General features: G+C 32.3%; 1 protein-coding gene across 3 annotated transcripts in view; it reads right to left on the reverse strand.

Moving 5' to 3' along the window:
* Positions 1-18,670, reverse strand: part of LOC145260562 (uncharacterized) — a 131,788-nt gene that overhangs the window by 82,837 nt on the left and 30,281 nt on the right. For all 3 annotated transcript variants that reach the window (XM_080118818.1, XM_080118835.1, XM_080118811.1), the window contains exon 2: positions 13,347-13,392. In XM_080118818.1, the coding sequence (XP_079974944.1) occupies positions 13,347-13,392 (46 nt within the window). The remainder of the gene's footprint in view (positions 1-13,346; positions 13,393-18,670) is intronic.

Genomic DNA, 18,670 nt, shown 5'->3' on the forward strand with positions numbered 1-18,670 from the left:
CCGATGGAACAAGAACATGTTATGCTACACCTGTGGATTAAATAGACAGTTCCATTTGAAATTTCTTGCAGATTCCCGAGTTCAACAAAAAAGAAGGTCGGAGGTTACATTGACCAAAACATTGTGAAAATAACACTCAAGATGAGAACAGTAGTCCAAATAATATAAAGTTTCTTTTCTTCAGATGTTTAAAAATTAGTTAACTTTTTTTGTTGTTTTTGTCACATCAAATCGTTTTGTTAAATCAAATCCGATCATTTTGCTAACAGATTTGCACATGACACACTTTCTTACTTCTTCTCAATACAGATCAGTTTCGTTTTCATTCTTAAATTGTTTGAATCAATTGACTCAAGAAGCTCTCAATCATTTCAACAAAAACATTCTATTTAATGACATGCAATATAGATTTCATACTGCAAGATCAACTTCCCAAGTGCTGGCTGTAATATCGCAGAGGATGGAACCTTTGTTTTGTTTTTAGGGCAATAGTGCTCGGCAAAGACTTGGCACAAAGAGTTGAATCTTGCTAGTTATGGAATATCTGGCAACGACTTCTCAAGCATCAAATCCTCTTTCTCTGAAAAGTCTATAAAAGTAGTTATTAATGGGCAGAAGCATTTGAAGCACTGCGTGTCAAGGTCGGCATACTCCAGGAGTCTCTTTTTTTCATAAATCATTATCATGATTATAATTTTGCATCATTTGTTGGCATTTATTCAGATGACACAACTGCCTATGGCAGCACTTTGAAGAGCATTTGTGATCAAGACCTTGTTGATTGTTTCTCCTCAAGCATGTGGTACAATGAAAAATATGTGACTTGTCATTTTCACTACTTCTAAAATCAAAAAAATCTCCTTTCACCATCAATGTTCATCTCTCTCTCTCTCTCTCTCTCTCTCTCTCTCTCTCTCTCTCTCTCTCTCTTTCTCTCAAGAAGCCTCTTAGTTTGATAAACTCCTACGACTGACTTTCACTCCAGATCTAAAATGGAAGAAATTTCATCTGTTGCTGAAAAAATGGTAGCATCATTCTACTGCTCCAGAAAGTGGCTGATTCCTGATACAATCTTCTACCTTTATAAGAACAGATCCTATGGTGAAGTGAAAGTGCAACTCAGAACTCCTTCTGATTCATACAATGTGTTAGTGATGATGATGATGATGATGATGATGATGGCGACTGCGGAAGGATCCACATATATTTTGATATAGAAGTTGAGTATACACTTCATTCCTAAAAGCCGTGTTACAATAATTGTATCTACATTTGAATTCATTATCTTTAGAGCTTATACATCTCATCTTTAGAGCTTATACATCTTATCTTTAAAGCTTATACATCTCATCTTAAGAGCTTATACATCTCATCTTTAGAGCTTATACATCTTATCTTTAGAGCTTATACATCTCATCTTTAGAGCTTATACATCTCACCTTTAGAGCTTATACATCTCATCTTTAGAGCTTATACATCTCATCTTTAGAGCTTATACATCTTATCTTTAGAGCTTATACATCTTATCTTAAGAGCTTATACATCTCATCATTATCTTTAGAGCTTATACATCTCATCATTATCTTTAGAGCTTATACATCTTAGCTTTAGAGCTTATACATCTTATCTTTAGAGCTTATACATCTTATCTTTAGAGCTTATACATCTTATCTTTAGAGCTTATACATCTTAGCTTTAGATCTTATACATCTTATCTTTAGAGCTTATACATCTTATCTTTAGAGCTTATACATCTCATCATTATCTTTAGATCTTATACATCTTAGCTTTAGAGCTTATACATCTTAGCTTTAGAGCTTATACATCTTATCTTTAGAGCTTATACTTCTCATCATTATCTTTAGAGCTTATACTTCTCATCATTATCTTTAGAGCTTATACATCTCATCATTATCTTTAGAGCTTATACATCTCATCATTATCTTTAGAGCTTATACATCCTATCTTTAGATCTTATACATCTCACCTTTAGAGCTTATACATCTTATCTTTAGAGCTTATACATCTCATCATTATCTTTAGAGCTTATACATCTCTATATATTATTCCTTAATTGGAATTTTTATTTAAAGATGAGCATTTTTATGTTAATTTTTATTTTTATTTCGGACTACTAGTCTCATCTTTATTAGTTGTTGTTTGTTTGTTTTTATTAGTTCACAACGTTTCGGCCAACTTCCTCTGGCCTTCGTCAGGTGGTAACCGCGACGGATAGGAACTTCGAATCTCCTAACTGCATTCTCAGCCATCACTGCCATCCGTAGTTGTCGTCGTCTCACCACATTTTTGACCAATTACCTCTGGCACGCTTTGGGTGGGATTGAAACCGCTATCTTCAGACAATGTTCATCTGGTTACCACCTGACGAAGGCCAGAGGAAGTTGGCCGAAACGTTGTGAACTAATAAAAACAAACAAACAACAACTAATAAAGATGAGACTAGTAGTCCGAAATAAAAATAAAAATTAACATAAAAATGCTCATCTCTAAATAAAAATTCCAATTAAGGAATAATATATATATATACCAATCGGTACGGACCCGACTATGGAAGATCAGATAATGAATAAATGTGGATTTATAAGATCAAAGAATCCAACCTTGATCGCCCTTCGGGGCCCGTGGCGCAGTTGATAGAGACGTTGAATCTCTACGGTTCCAGATGAACATTGTCTGAAGATAGCGGTTTCAATCCCACCCAAAGCGTGCCAGAGGTAATTGGTCAAAAATGTGGTGAGACGACGACAACTACGGATGGCAGTGATGGCTGAGAATGCAGTTAGGAGATTCGAAGTTCCTATCCGTCGCGGTTACCACCTGACGAAGGCCAGAGGAAGTTGGCCGAAACGTTGTGAACTAATAAAAACAAACAAACAACAACTAATAAAGATGAGACTAGTAGTCCGAAATAAAAATAAAAATTAACTTATACATCTCATCATTATCTTTAGATCTTATACATCTTATCTTTAGAGCTTATACATCTTATCTTTAGAGCTTATACATCTTATCTTTAGAGCTTATACATCTAAGCTTTAGAGCTTATACATCTTATCTTTAGAGCTTATACATCTCATCATTATCTTTAGAGCTTATACATCTTATCTTAAGAGCTTATACATCTCATCATTATCTTTAGAGCTTATACATCTTATCTTTAGATCTTATACATCTTATCTTTAGATCTTATACATCTTATCTTTAGATCTTATACATCTTATCTTTAGAGCTTATACATCTTATCTTTAGAGCTTATACATCTTATCTTTAGATCTTATACATCTTATCTTTAGATCTTATACATCTTATCTTTAGAGCTTATACATCTTATCTTTAGAGCTTATACATCTTATCTTTAGAGCTTATACATCTTATCATTATTTTTAGAGCTTATACATCTCATCATTATCTTTAGATCTTATACATCTTATCTTTAGATCTTATACATCTTATCTTTAGAGCTTATACATCTCATCATTATCTTTAGAGCTTATACTTCATATCTTTAGAGCTGATACATCTTATCTTTAGAGCTGATACATCTTATCTTTAGATCTTATACATCTTATCTTTAGATCTTATACATCTCATCTTTAGATATTATACCTCTCATCTTTAGAGCTTATACATCTTATCTTTAGAGCTTATACATCTCATCTTTAGAGCTTATACATCTTAGCTTTAGAGCTTATACATCTTATCTTTAGAGCTTATACATCTTATCTTTAGAGCTTATACATCTCATCATTATCTTAGAGCTTATACATCTCATCATTATCTTAAGAGCTTATACATCTTATCTTTAGAGCTTATACATCTTATCTTTAGATCTTATACATCTTATCTTTAGAGCTTATACATCTTATCTTTAGAGCTTATACATCTTATCTTTAGAGCTTATACATCTTATCTTTAGAGCTTATACATCTTATCTTTAGATCTTATACATCTTATCTTTAGATCTTATACATCTTATCTTTAGAGCTTATACATCTTATCTTTAGAGCTTATACATCTTATCTTTAGATCTTATACATCTTATCTTTAGATCTTATACATCTTATCTTTAGATCTTATACATCTTATCTTTAGAGCTTATACATCTTATCTTTAGAGCTTATACATCTTATCTTTAGAGCTTATACATCTCATCATTATCTTTAGAGCTTATACTTCTTATCTTTAGAGCTGATACATCTTATCTTTAGATCTTATACATCTTATCTTTAGATCTTATACATCTTATCTTTAGATCTTATACATCTTATCTTTAGATCTTATACATCTTATCTTTAGATCTTATACATCTTATCTTTAGAGCTTATACATCTTATCTTTAGAGGTTATACATCTTATCTTTAGAGCTTATACATCTCATTATTATCTTTAGAGCTTATACTTCTTATCTTTAGAGCTGATACATCTCATCTTTAGAGCTTATACATCTTATCTTTAGAGCTTATACATCTCATCTTTAGAGCTTATACATCTTATCTTTAGAGCTTATACATCTTATCTTTAGAGCTGATACATCTCATCTTTAGAGCTGATACATCTCATCTTTAGAGCTTATACATCTTATCTTTAGAGCTTATACATCTTATCTTTACAGCTTATACATCTCAACTGTAGAGCTTATACATCCCATCTTTAGAGCTTATACATTTCATCTTTAGAGCTTATACATATTATCTTTAAAGCTTATACATCTTATCTTTAAAGCTTATACATCTTATCTTTAAAGCTTATACATCTCATCTTTAGAGCCTATACATCTCATCATTAGAGCTTATACATCTCATCTTTAGAGCTTATACATCTCATCTTTAGAGCTTATACATCTCATCATTATCTTTAGAGCTTATACATCTTATCTTTAGAGCTTATACATCTCATCTTTAGAGCTTATACATCTCATCTATAGAGCTTATACATCTCATCATTATCTTTAGAGCTTATACATCTTATCTTTAGAGCTTATACATCTTAGCTTTAGAGCTTCTACATCTTATCTTTAGAGCTTCTACATCTTATCTTTAGAGCTTATACATCTTATCTTTAGAGCTTATACATCTTATCTTTAGAGCTTATACATCTCATCATTATCTTTATAGCTTAAAGATCTCATGATTATCTTTAGAGCTTAAAGATCTCACCATTATCTTTAGAGCTTATACATCTCATCATTATCTTAAGAGCTTATATATCTTATCTTTAGAGGTTATACATCTTATCTTTAGAGCTTATACATCTTATCTTTAGAGGTTATACATCTTATCTTTAGAGCTTATACATCTCATCTTTAGAGCTTATACATCTTATCGTTTTTAAGGTTTTATTTTAGGTGCCTATTTCTCACATTTCCGTTTTATTCTATAACTTCCATAATACTAAAATTGATAACATAATTGAACAGCAGATAATAAGTCAGATAAGCAAAGATAAAATGCAAGAGAAGAACCTGTATTTTGCTTTCGTGGTGTCACATCTGAAGAGGTGCCCCTCACAACTCTTTCTTGTGACAAAAATACAAAATCGATTTTGCAATCTAATGAAGAAAGATTTCTTTCATTCTGTAAAGCCTCTTTCTCATAGAAGAAACGTTTCTGGTCTTTCTCTATTCTTTTGTTATTTCTTACTGAGCTCCAACCTTCCATTCCTCCTTTCACAATAATTTGTTTTTCTATCACTGAACTTTCTTCCTCTATACAGTAAAAATAAAATGGAATTTCCATGAAAAGTGTTTCTTTCCAAGAAGTTCCCATCTCTGAAACATGTTACCCTAAGATTGCATTCCTGAGGGCTACAACATGGTCATCTTCAAATTAATTTTCATAAACTGTGCTCATAACTCAAATATTATTTTCAATCTTCTCATAATATTCATCATCATTCAATTTGCTTTTATGCTTAGGCAAAGTATCACTGGTGCTAAATCTATCCTGAAACAAATGCAAGAGAACTATTTTAGTAAAAAGAAGCTGTATTGTGATTTTGCGAATCTGGAGAAAACTTTTGAGAAAGGATACCACAAGATTTTTCGGGTGTGCATTGCGTAAGCTAGAGAGTTAGTGAAGGTCGTTCAAGCAATCTACAGAAATGTTCATAGTTGTGTTAAAATGAGTTAGTGAAGGTCGTTCAAGCAATCTACAGAAATATTCATAGTTGCGTTAAAATGAGTTAGTGAAGGTCGTTCAAGCAATCTACAGAAATATTCATAGTTGCGTTAAAATGAGTTAGTGAAGGTCGTTCAAGCAATCTACAGAAATATTCATAGTTGGGTTAAAATGAGTTAGTGAAGGTCGTTCAAGCAATCTACAGAAATGTTCACAGTTGCGTTAAAATGAGTTAGTGAAGGTCGTTCAAGCAATCTACAGAAATATTCATAGTTGGGTTAAAATGAGTTAGTGAAGGTCGTTCAAGCAATCTACAGAAATGTTCATAGTTGCGTTAAAATGAGTTAGTGAAGGTCGTTCAAGCAATCTACAGAAATGTTCACAGTTGTGTTAAAATGAGTTAGTGAAGGTCGTTCAAGCAATCTACAGAAATGTTCATAGTTGGGTTAAAATGAGTTAGTGAAGGTCGTTCAAGCAATCTACAGAAATATTCATAGTTGCGTTAAAATGAGTTAGTGAAGGTCGTTCAAGCGATCTACAGAAATGTTCACAGTTGCGTTAAAATGAGTTAGTGAAGGTCGTTCAAGCAATCTACAGAAATATTCATAGTTGGGTTAAAATGAGTTAGTGAAGGTCGTTCAAGCAATCTACAGAAATATTCATAGTTGGGTTAAAATGAGTTAGTGAAGGTCGTTCAGGCAATCTACAGAAATGTTCATAGTCGCGTTAAAATGAGTTAGTGAAGGTCGTTCAAGCAATCTACAGAAATGTTCATAGTTGGGTTAAAATGAGTTAGTGAAGGTCGTTCAAGCAATCTACAGAAATGTTCATAGTTGCGTTAAAATGAGTTAGTGAAGGTCGTTCAAGCAATCTACAGAAATGTTCATAGTCGCGTTAAAATGAGTTAGTGAAGGTCGTTCAAGCAATCTACAGAAATGTTCATAGTTGGGTTAAAATGAGTTAGTGAAGGTCGTTCAAGCAATCTACAGAAATGTTCATAGTCGCGTTAAAATGAGTTAGTGAAGGTCGTTTAAGCAATCTACAGAAATGTTCATAGTTGGGTTAAAATGAGTTAGTGAAGGTCGTTCAAGCAATCTACAGAAATATTCATAGTCGCGTTAAAATGAGTTAGTGAAGGTCGTTCAAGCAATCTACAGAAATGTTCATAGTTGGGTTAAAATGAGTTAGTGAAGGTCGTTCAAGCAATCTACAGAAATGTTCATAGTTGCGTTAAAATGAGTTAGTGAAGGTCGTTTAAGCAATCTACAGAAATGTTCATAGTTGCGTGAAAATGAGTTAGTGAAGGTCGTTCAAGCAATCTACAGAAATGTTCATAGTCGCGTTAAAATGAGTTAGTGAAGGTCGTTCAAGCAATCTACAGAAATGTTCATAGTTGCGTTAAAATGAGTTAGTGAAGGTCGTTCAAGCAATCTACAGAAATGTTCATAGTTGCGTTAAAATGAGTTAGTGAAGGTCGTTTAAGCAATCTACAGAAATGTTCATAGTCGCGTTAAAATGAGTTAGTGAAGGTCGTTCAAGCAATCTACAGAAATGTTCATAATTGGGTTAAAATGAGTTAGTGAAGGTCGTTTAAGCAATCTACAGAAATGTTCATAGTTGCGTTAAAATGAGTTAGTGAAGGTCGTTCAAGCAATCTACAGAAATGTTCATAGTCGCGTTAAAATGAGTTAGTGAAGGTCGTTTAAGCAATCTACAGAAATGTTCATAGTTGGGTTAAAATGAGTTAGTGAAGGTCGTTCAAGCAATCTACAGAAATATTCATAGTCGCGTTAAAATGAGTTAGTGAAGGTCGTTTAAGCAATCTACAGAAATGTTCATAGTTGGGTTAAAATGAGTTAGTGAAGGTCGTTCAAGCAATCTACAGAAATGTTCATAGTTGCGTTAAAATGAGTTAGTGAAGGTCGTTTAAGCAATCTACAGAAATGTTCATAGTTGCGTGAAAATGAGTTAGTGAAGGTCGTTCAAGCAATCTACAGAAATGTTCATAGTCGCGTTAAAATGAGTTAGTGAAGGTCGTTCAAGCAATCTACAGAAATGTTCATAGTTGCGTTAAAATGAGTTAGTGAAGGTCGTTCAAGCAATCTACAGAAATGTTCATAGTTGCGTTAAAATGAGTTAGTGAAGGTCGTTTAAGCAATCTACAGAAATGTTCATAGTCGCGTTAAAATGAGTTAGTGAAGGTCGTTCAAGCAATCTACAGAAATGTTCATAATTGGGTTAAAATGAGTTAGTGAAGGTCGTTTAAGCAATCTACAGAAATGTTCATAGTTGCGTTAAAATGAGTTAGTGAAGGTCGTTCAAGCAATCTACAGAAATGTTCATGCTTGCGTTAAAATCAGCACAACATTTAGCGAAAGCGTTAATATTAAAGAGGGAGTAAGCAGAACTCTGTACCAAGATCATTGCTTTTCTTCTGAATCTTGGAGATATCGTCCAGTTCTGCATGGGTTTTCCAGAAGAGATACTGTATGCTGATAATTGTCTTATCACATTTAAGTCTGCGTTCAATTACACATCCATTGTATCATTCTCATATCATTTCTCTCCATGCAATGCATATCCTCAACCCTCACTAGCCATTTTTTACTTACTTACATCATCATACTGCATATACATGCCTGATCAACAATCACTGCTAGTAATGGCAAAAGTTTCCTGAACTTATTCCATTCACTCCTAATTATTACACCTGCTACATACTGTCATCCAATGGTACCACTAACGTAACAAAACTTCTACACTATCTCAATAGCTTTGCCGTCCAAATAAACTTTCTCCACATCTAAGTTCTAATTGTCTAAAACACTTCTTACACACAAATTGATTATTCTCTGACACACTACACTTTTTGTGTGCCTAATACTTTGATAACACAAAACTTGAACTGCACCTGACTTTCAGAAACTGAGCCAGGGAACTTTCTCTCTGGGAGTTTTCCAATACTACAATCACTGATCATCACTTTTTTTTCAGTAACATTTAATCCCAGACTATTATTTTCCATAGCATTCCTCCAAGTCATTCATCCATTATTTTATAGGCAAGTATTAGAAATAAGCGAGATATTTCAACAGTCATATTCTACAAATGAACCTACTTTTCCTCCTTTTTTCCTTCTTTTTTTTTTTTCCTTCTCTGATTTTATTGTTTAGGCTATCAAGTTTTCAGTTAATAATCAAGCAAAAAACAAAACAAAAAAATGTAAAATAAATTTTATAAGCTTCTCGTGTATAAGTTTGATTTTAAATCAATAAGTCAAGATTATTTATATTTTTTTAGTGTTTTTTTTTTTTTTTGTCTTCTGGCCATGAAACCTATTCAGTTGACTGGTTGGCTATTGGCCAAGACAAAATGGAAGGTAATAAAAATGTTTGTAACAAACGATAGCTCATAAAATAAAACAGACATCAAAGGAAACATTGATTTGTTGTACAGGTAAGGTAAGCCAATGTTTAAGGGACTGTGACTGCTGCTATTGGGAGAAATGAACAAGTCAGATTTCACCAACCTCTCTTGTGTCTATTATCTTTAAGCCAAAGGACTAATTGTTTAAGGACAGGAATTAGTTATTTTCTATTGAACCGGATCCAGACATGGCTTCTCAATAATCAGCAGGCATTTTCTCATTAAAAAAATAAAATAAAATGACTGCTCTGTACAATTGGAACAAAAGGAAACTAAATAAAAGAAAATAATTACTAATTGTGATTGGAATGTATTTGAAAAATAAAAAAGGAATTTCAGGAGTTCCATTTTTATTAACTATTTATAAATCGATTTAAAAAAATGAATTTAGTTTATCTATGTTCTCATATATTTCAGTAATTTATGAACTTAACTAATAATTACCAGGAGTAGCCATAGATGGAATCAAAAGAAAATTTCAATGATGTTTTTAGATTCTGTGAAAAATTTAATTATATTGAAACTTGAATTTTCTATTTATATTTCGATTTCTATAACATACAAACACACACACACACACGCACATATATATATTTATTAGTTTTAAAATATATAAGATTCAGCCACTCTGATGAGTCGTAGACAACGAAACACGTGTCAGTGGATAATTATATTTTAAAAATAATATATATGCTGCTCCCCATTTAGGAGGTACCAAATTAGTCAAAGGGAAAATTATTCCCAACATGCATTTAGGTAAAAATGCGCGTTCGTATAAATTGAATTCATTCAAGAAATTATCGCTAACAAAAACAAATAAAAACATACATATATATATATATATATATATATATATATATATATATATATATATATAAATAGCGGAAAAAAAATTCTTTTAAACCCTAGACGTCTTTCGCCATCCTCTTCAGATTTTTTTAAAACATCTCAATGCCTTACATCACGCTTTATCTTTTACTATAGAAATAGAAAAAGACAACTCTCTTCCGTTTCTCGACGTATTGATTGAAAGGTTCAAAAGAGGTTTTCTTACTTCTATATATAGAAAACCTACCTTTACCGGTCTATATACTAAATGGTGTTCTTTTACTCTTAAAACCATTAAGTTGACGCTAATTTATACATTGGTACGTAGGGCCTTTGTTATTTGTTCTCCCTGTAAACTAGATACTGAAATGACTAAAATTAAGGAAATTCTAATCAATAGTGGCTACCCAGAATTCTTGATTGATAAATGCATTAAATTTAAAACCAATCAATTGAATAAAGATGTAACCTTTGGCCGTTTAAAGTGTCCTGCTTATCTTAAGTTGCCGAAGGTTGATGAAAAATGTGTCCCGCTAATTAATAAGCTTAAACAGACTATTAGCAACTGTTTTCAGTCTGTTTTACCTAGAGTTGTCTTTAATACGAAACCTGCATTTTCTTCTTTCAAAAAGGATGGTTTGCCTTGCACTAAACTTAGTAATATTATATACAAATTCCAATATCAGTGTGATGCTGTCTATGTCGGGCGAACCAGAGTCCATTTTGAAACAAGAATTGGACAACATCTTCCTTCAGGTTTCGAAATAAAAATAAAAACAAAATTATCCTCAACCCCACCCACAATAATTTGGATTCCGCTATTGGAAATCATTTATTAGATAACCCAAAATGTGGGCATGCTTATAAGGACGACTTTTTTTTCAATTTTATTTCGAGGCTGATTGAGCAGTCATTTGAAAACTCTCAAATCCGTCTCTATTGCACGCCTTAAACCCTCTATCTGCAGGCAGAAACGGTTTGTGGACACCCTGGACCTTTTTGGCAAATTGTAGATAGATAGTTTAGATGTTTCCCCATTCCCTTTTTTTTTTCTCCCCATATATTTATACACGGATTATCATTCCTCATTCATGATAGTTTAATATATATATATATATATATATATATATATATTTTAATTATATTCATTATATATATATATATATATACACATACATACATACATACACATACATACATACATGTTAATTCATTTTATTTTATCCTTTCCCCCACCTTTTCCTGTACATATATTTTATTATAATTGTAAATTAATCTTTCCCATTGTTCATTATTAGTTTTAATTTCTCCCCCATATTTTCTTATTTAAAAAAAGTTTGAAAATGCCATCGTTGGCCCCTGATGAGGATGGCGAAAGACGTCTAAGGTTTAAAAGAATTCTTTTTCCCGCTATTTGTAAAATTTGTACCACAAACAAACTCTTTTAATATTATATATATATATATATATATATATATATATATATATATATATATATATATATATAGAGAGAGAGAGAGAGAGAGAGAGAGAGGTTTCGGTACTGTGACTTGACAATGTTTCAATCTGTAGTTAATAATTAAAATTTCATCAAGTGGCAAATCATGAAGAAAGATCCGCTCGTCTAAGGGACGTAACTCTACTTTTACTGAGAACATTCTTGTAAATGTAAGAAAAAATGTAACAATAAAAACAATAAAATTATCTATTTCAACACACAAAAAATTTTTGTTTTTTTCAACTACTTTATTTAATGTAACAGAAATAATAAAAAGTAAATATAATAGATCATGTTATTTTATTTCTTTTTTTACGTTTTTTTTTTCCATTTATTTGAATGTTCTTAGTAGAGTTACATCCCTTAGGCCAACAGGTCTTTCTTCAAGATTGCTCATCAGGCTTTTTAATCAGAACACCTAAATGAAAAAACCCACTTTTCACCTGATGAGATCTTAGTTATTAATAACTACAGATCGAAACATTGTCATGCCAGTATAGCAAGCTTATCGGGGTATATCTATTGTTCACTTCTTCTTCGTGTAGTCTAAAGTTGAAACTTGTCTGAATACTTCTCTTAGACAAGTAACTAGAACATGTTAACATATGAAGAGGGAGACGATAATGACCAGTTCATCTCAAAATACTTTTCATTATCTTATGAATCCATTATCCTTAACTACAAGTTGCTTCTAGCTGGATCCACTGGGATGGGTATGAGTGTTCTCATCTACCTCAACTTAACATTACATACATGTATTAAAGTATATTCAGTAACTGATAATCTCACTTAACATCTCTTCTAGATCACATGATTAAGCTAACCAATCAAATGCTCTGTATGTATGCATTAGATAAACAACAAGTCAAACTATGTCAATCATACATCTTAATTTGATCTACACAAAATTCTATAAGTATATTTGCCCAGATATGTAACATTTCTCACAACAAAAAATTATTAGAAAATTTGGAGCCATTTTATTATCATTATTTGATTATTAAACTTAACAAACAAGAATTTAGGATAAAATAGTTTTTACAAATTTTACACTGAATTTCATATTTACAGGATTTTGCACCATTGTAACTTCACACACTAAAGAAATCAGCCAAGAAAGGATTTAGATTGATAAAAAAATTAATTAAAAAAAAACAACACTTTTTAATAAAATAAGTTTGACATTTATATACTCCATGTTGATAATATAAAATATTTTATTTACAACTTCTTAAAAATGAAACAGAGTTTGTTTCAAACTGAAATGTTACCTTTTTTTAAGAATTAAACAATAGAAAAATGAAGGAGAAATGGAATTTAAAAAAAAAAGGAAGAAATGAGTTTTTTATATTTTTAAAAAAGCGTTTAAAAATTTTTCAAGCATGAAAAAACAAAGTAATGTAGAAATTGAAAGAAAATGAATAAAAACAAAGATTTTAAAAAGTATAAAAACTTACTTTTTATTTTGAGTACAAATTGACTTCTGGTTGTTTTTTTCATCAACTAAAAATATTAAAAAAAAAATTCAATGAATAAAAAATAATCCCAATTTAAGTATTTTAATCCCAAAATGAAACTATTAAAAAAATTGCAATTTTATTTTATTTAAAATAAGAAAGAAAAATGTCCTAAACATTTACAAATGAAAAATAAAATTTCATTCTTATCTTTTCTCTTTAAATTCAATTTGAATAATTTCTACAAAATCAACATTAAGCCAAAATATTTCTTTAAAAACATTTTTAAATAATGTTCAAATCTGGCATTGATTTATAAAAAAAGAAGTTAATCTGGGTTTTGAATAAATTTGTAGATTACGAGGTCAACTTAATATGCACAAATCTGATATTGAAAAATAAAAATGGAATCCATTGTATGAACTATTTAAAAAAAAAAAACACCAACAAAAAAACAAACATTTTTCCAACAACTTAACTGGAAGCAATGAATATCAGTAAAAACAAACAAACAAAAACTGAAGATGAAAAATATTGGTATATAATCTTTGTAAATTTAAAAGATTTCAAGTTTATTCATCCAGATTCCTTTCAGGAATCTTATTTCCATACTGGATCATTAAAGTGCATAAATCGGAAGAAAAACTTGAGTGGAGTTCAAATTCTGTAGAAGAACTCATATGAACAAGGAATTGCACACTTGCACCAACGATAACTGCCAGCTGCACCAGTTGAAGCGTTAATGACTTGCATGGGGTGTCCACAATCGAAAGGATGATGGTGGCTATCTCAAACATCCACAATAACGAGGTGAATCATGTCTGATTAGGCAAACAATTCAGTTTATACAAGCAATTGTAGACTAACGTGCACGGCAGCAAAATAAGTTGCTGGTTATGTATAACATTTGTTTTGCACTTGATAAAAAAAGAGCATAATTTGCTAATCACCGTTTAGTTTGTTGATGTTCATTGCAATGTTCGTCCATTACAATTAGAGTCATTTGGTGTTTTACAGGTCCTTACAGTTGCTGTCTCATAGTAGTCAGTGTACATCAATACTTTGATCAAGTTTTATTTATGACATATGCACCAGAAACTTGTTGTGCGATCATTATGTTATTGACCATAATTGGCCATAAACGAGTACAAAAAAAGCATTTTTAAGCTTTGGAAATTCTGGTGAACTTACATCCCTTGAAACAAATCTGTTTCTTTCAATGGATCTATTTACATTCACATTGGAAGAAAAATTGAAGAAAATTGACAGAATTTTTGCTCAATTCAAATTCAAAGAATATTTTGTCATGCAATAAATATATATGAACCTCATTTCACAAAAATAACACAAGGAAATATCATTAGATACATAAAATAAATTTTCTTTCTTATGTTTTTAACTTTTTGAGATGATGATTGATAATTTGTATAATTTGGACTGTTTTTGTCTTGAGTGTAAATCTCACAATGTTTTCACTGGCTCTATCCTTCTCTGAGTGTATCTTGTCGAACTCTGAAATCTTTCTGTCAAACTCGGGAATCTGCAGAGAATTTCAAATAGAATTTTTTAATGAATCCACAGAGCTAGCAAAATCTTGTTTCATCATGATCAGATTAAAATCTTAATTCACAATTATTTCCTTAGTATCACCCACACTGAGGATTGAACCATTGATCTCCAGAAGAGTGTCACTTAAAAATGAATTTTACTATGCTTTTTTTTTATGTTACACCAATGGTCCTTGCGAATTACTTAAGATTTCTACCCAATCATGGCTAATGGAAAGAGAACAAACATGGTCCCCCATGGATTAATTAAAGGGTTCTATTCGAAATTTCATGCAGAATCCTAAGTTTGATAGAAAGATTCTCAGGTTTGACAAAAGATACATTTGAAGAAGGTCCGATTCATAGACTGATTCATACCATCCAAAAAATTCCAACAAAAACCTAACAGCCAGCCATGGTTCTCCCCAGAATGTGCTGCTGCCATCGCGCACAGAAATCACTTCTTCCATAGCTACCAACGTAATAGACGCACTGAGACTAAAGCTGCTTTCAGGACAGCCAGCACCCACTGTAAAAGAGTAATAAAAAATATGCTCAGTCTGTTAAATCCAAAGTAGCTGAGCAGCGGCTTGGTTCCCACCAGTTTTGCCAAATAGCAAATAGGATCCTGAACAGAATCATGCGTTCTATCCCAATCATCATCAATGGACCTGAGGTCATCTCATCAGCATCAGACAAGGCCAAACTATTTGCCAACAACTTTGCAGTTAATTCTACCCTATGTGATGAAGGCCATCAACTCCCCATATTTCCTCCTATAATAGACAACACACTATGCAACATACAAATATCTGTGCATGAGGTCACCAAGCCAATTCAAGAACCTTGATTCCAGTAAAGCAACTGGCCCTGACAGCATTCCAATTATAGTGTTGAAAAATCTTAAACTAGAACTTGCCCCCATACTTACAAAACTGTTTAAGTATTGCCTTAAGGAGAAGTGCTCCCCAACAGCCTAGAAAACCTGATCAGTTTGCCCTGTATTTAAGAATTCAGGTGATAAGTCATCTCCCTCTCAGTACAGACCAATAAGTCTCCTGTGTGTCATGAGTAAGTTGCTGGAATCCATATTAAATAAAGAAGTAGTCAACCACCTTAGCAGAAATAACCTCCTTAGTGACATGCAATATGGTTTTCGTTCTGCCAGATCTACAGCAGATGTGCTAACGGTTATATTTCATAGGATTAGTGAATCTCTCAACAAAGGCTTCCTTTCTAGGGCAATTGCTCTCGATATATCAAAGGCTTTCGATAAGGTATGGCATAAAAGCCTACTTCGCAAGATTTCCAGCTACGGTATAACTGGAAATGTTTTCTCAATCATTGAATCATTTCTCTCTGATAGGCTCATAAGAGTAGTGGTTGATGGACAAAAATCAGAGGCCTGCAGTATTAATGCTGGAGTCTCTCAAGGATCCATCCTGGGCCCAACTCTCTTCCTGATCTACATCAATGATCTCCCTAAACACATACTTAAATCATTCGTTGACATCTATGCTGATGACACGACCATCTATGGCAACACATCAAAGACTGTAAATGATAAAGTTCTCTCTGATTCTCTCTCCTCTGATCTTGAGCGCATGGTACAGTGGGGGAAGAGATGGCTGGTTACTTTTAATGCATCTAAAACCAAGCTCCTATCTTTACATCATCAATGCTCTGATCCCCATCCGACATCAATTGAAATGGATGGCTCTCGTCTAGGGGAGGCTCCATGTTTTGATAAGCTTCTGGGATTGACCTTTACTCTTGACCTGAAATTGAACACATACATCAAGTCTGTTGCCATGGTCGCTGGAAAAATGGTAGGATTCTTCTACCACTCCAGAAGATATCTCACTACTGATACAATTCTCTATCTATAAAAAAGCCAAGTACATCCAAGGATGGAGTACTGCTGCCACATCTGGGCAAGAGCTACTAAAAACAGCCTATCCTGCCTTGACAGAGTACAAAATAGACTTTGTGGCCTAGTGGGGGATGCCCTTTTCTCTTCTCTGCAGCCTCTCTCTCACAGAAGAGACGTTGCGAGCCTGTCTTTGTTTTATTGTTACTTCTATGGCAAATGCTCGTCTGAGCTCCAATCTCTGGTCCCCCCTTGCCGATCTTTCATGAAAAACACTCATCTATCTGAAACCACTGTCAATAATTTTCCCCATTTTTTATCTGTGCCTAAATCAAAACGTAGATTCCATGAACAAAACTACTTTCTCAAAAGTGCACACCTGTGGAACTCTCTTTTGTTTGCCTGTTTCCCACCTGACTACAACTTGAATGACTTCAAGTCCAACATAAACAAATTCCTGATAAACCACCCCCTTAAGTAAGACACTCTATCAAATCTCCATTACTAACGATTACTACGATATTATCCCATTGACTACTGTTCACGCAATAACCCTTATCCCGAGTGGCTTCTGGGCCTTGCTAAATAGTGACTACCACGTAAAAAAAAATTTTTTATTTTTATTTTTTATTTTGCAGAACATGATTGAGTTTTGTGTAGAGAAAGGAAAAATAATGATGACATCAATGTTCGGTGCATCTAAGTCAATAAGCTAATATCTTCAGACAGTCTGATCTGGTATCATCAGTTTTACAATTTTATGAAAAAAATATCCCACAAAAAGAAACCAAATAAAACGAGGGTCAGGTTAATAAAGCCCTTCTAATCAATTCTAAGAATAGATCGCGCACTATTTTCTCTTGTTTGTTAGAAGTGAAAACATGTACGTTAATCTCTTAACCTGTATGAACAAAATTATTAAACTAAGTATTTCACCATGACTTATTGAAGCCATTGTTGTTAAATATGAAACAAGAAGACACAAGATAGTGAAGATAATTCGTAAACTATAAATATAGACATTGAACGTGATGCATATTCATTGTCAACAGTTGATGATTTAATTATAAAGCTCACCAAGTACTTTTCAACCTTTGATTTTAAAGGTGCTTAGCACCGACGTCAACGGAAACTGAACATTATCAGACAGAAAATCAATATTTAAACTGGTTATGTCTAATACAAACCATATTCGGAGATGAAATCGAATAGAAAGCCCATACATGATATGAACGGGAAAAATGAATTTATATGCATTTATGAAGTTAGGTATATTTATATGTACAGGATTCACTCATTCATTATGATTTTGAAACACATCTACTAGGCGTAAGGGGTCCAAATGTGGGCTATATTTAGTTTAATTTTGTTTTATGCTGTTTAAAATTAATTTCAACTTAAACTTTCAAATAACAATTACTTTCACACTTACTTTTAAAAGCAGCCTTCGCAAGAGAAAGAACAAGCAAAGCCAATTTATTCCAGTCATTTATATATAGATCAGCTGTATATACTCAGTGTTACCAGGTTGAAACATATTGGCAGGCAGAGGGTTAAGTCATATACTATTTAAGATACACCAAATATCCTACTTCTTATGATTTTCCTGAAAGTTGACTACATGTTGGATTTATAGAAACATAAAACATCTATTTTCATCTATGAAAATTAAACAGGAAATAACTTTCCTGGCTTAAAGGAGAAATAACTCTCACAGCTTAAATAAATAAACTTACTTCCATTTTTAAAGGCAACTGGTGTCGGCTAATAACTTAAAATAAATTCAATATAAATTAAATCAACTTTAATATTTCTAAATAGAACAATTAAAACAATAATATTACAACAAACAATAATATTAAGCTAATTATTAAAATAGATTTTTTTTAATGTAATATGTAAATGGG

The sequence above is a fragment of the Euprymna scolopes genome, chromosome 3, assembly GCF_053919585.1.
Source record: "Euprymna scolopes isolate OS-2025 chromosome 3, ASM5391958v1, whole genome shotgun sequence".
NCBI lineage: Eukaryota > Metazoa > Mollusca > Cephalopoda > Sepiida > Sepiolidae > Euprymna > Euprymna scolopes.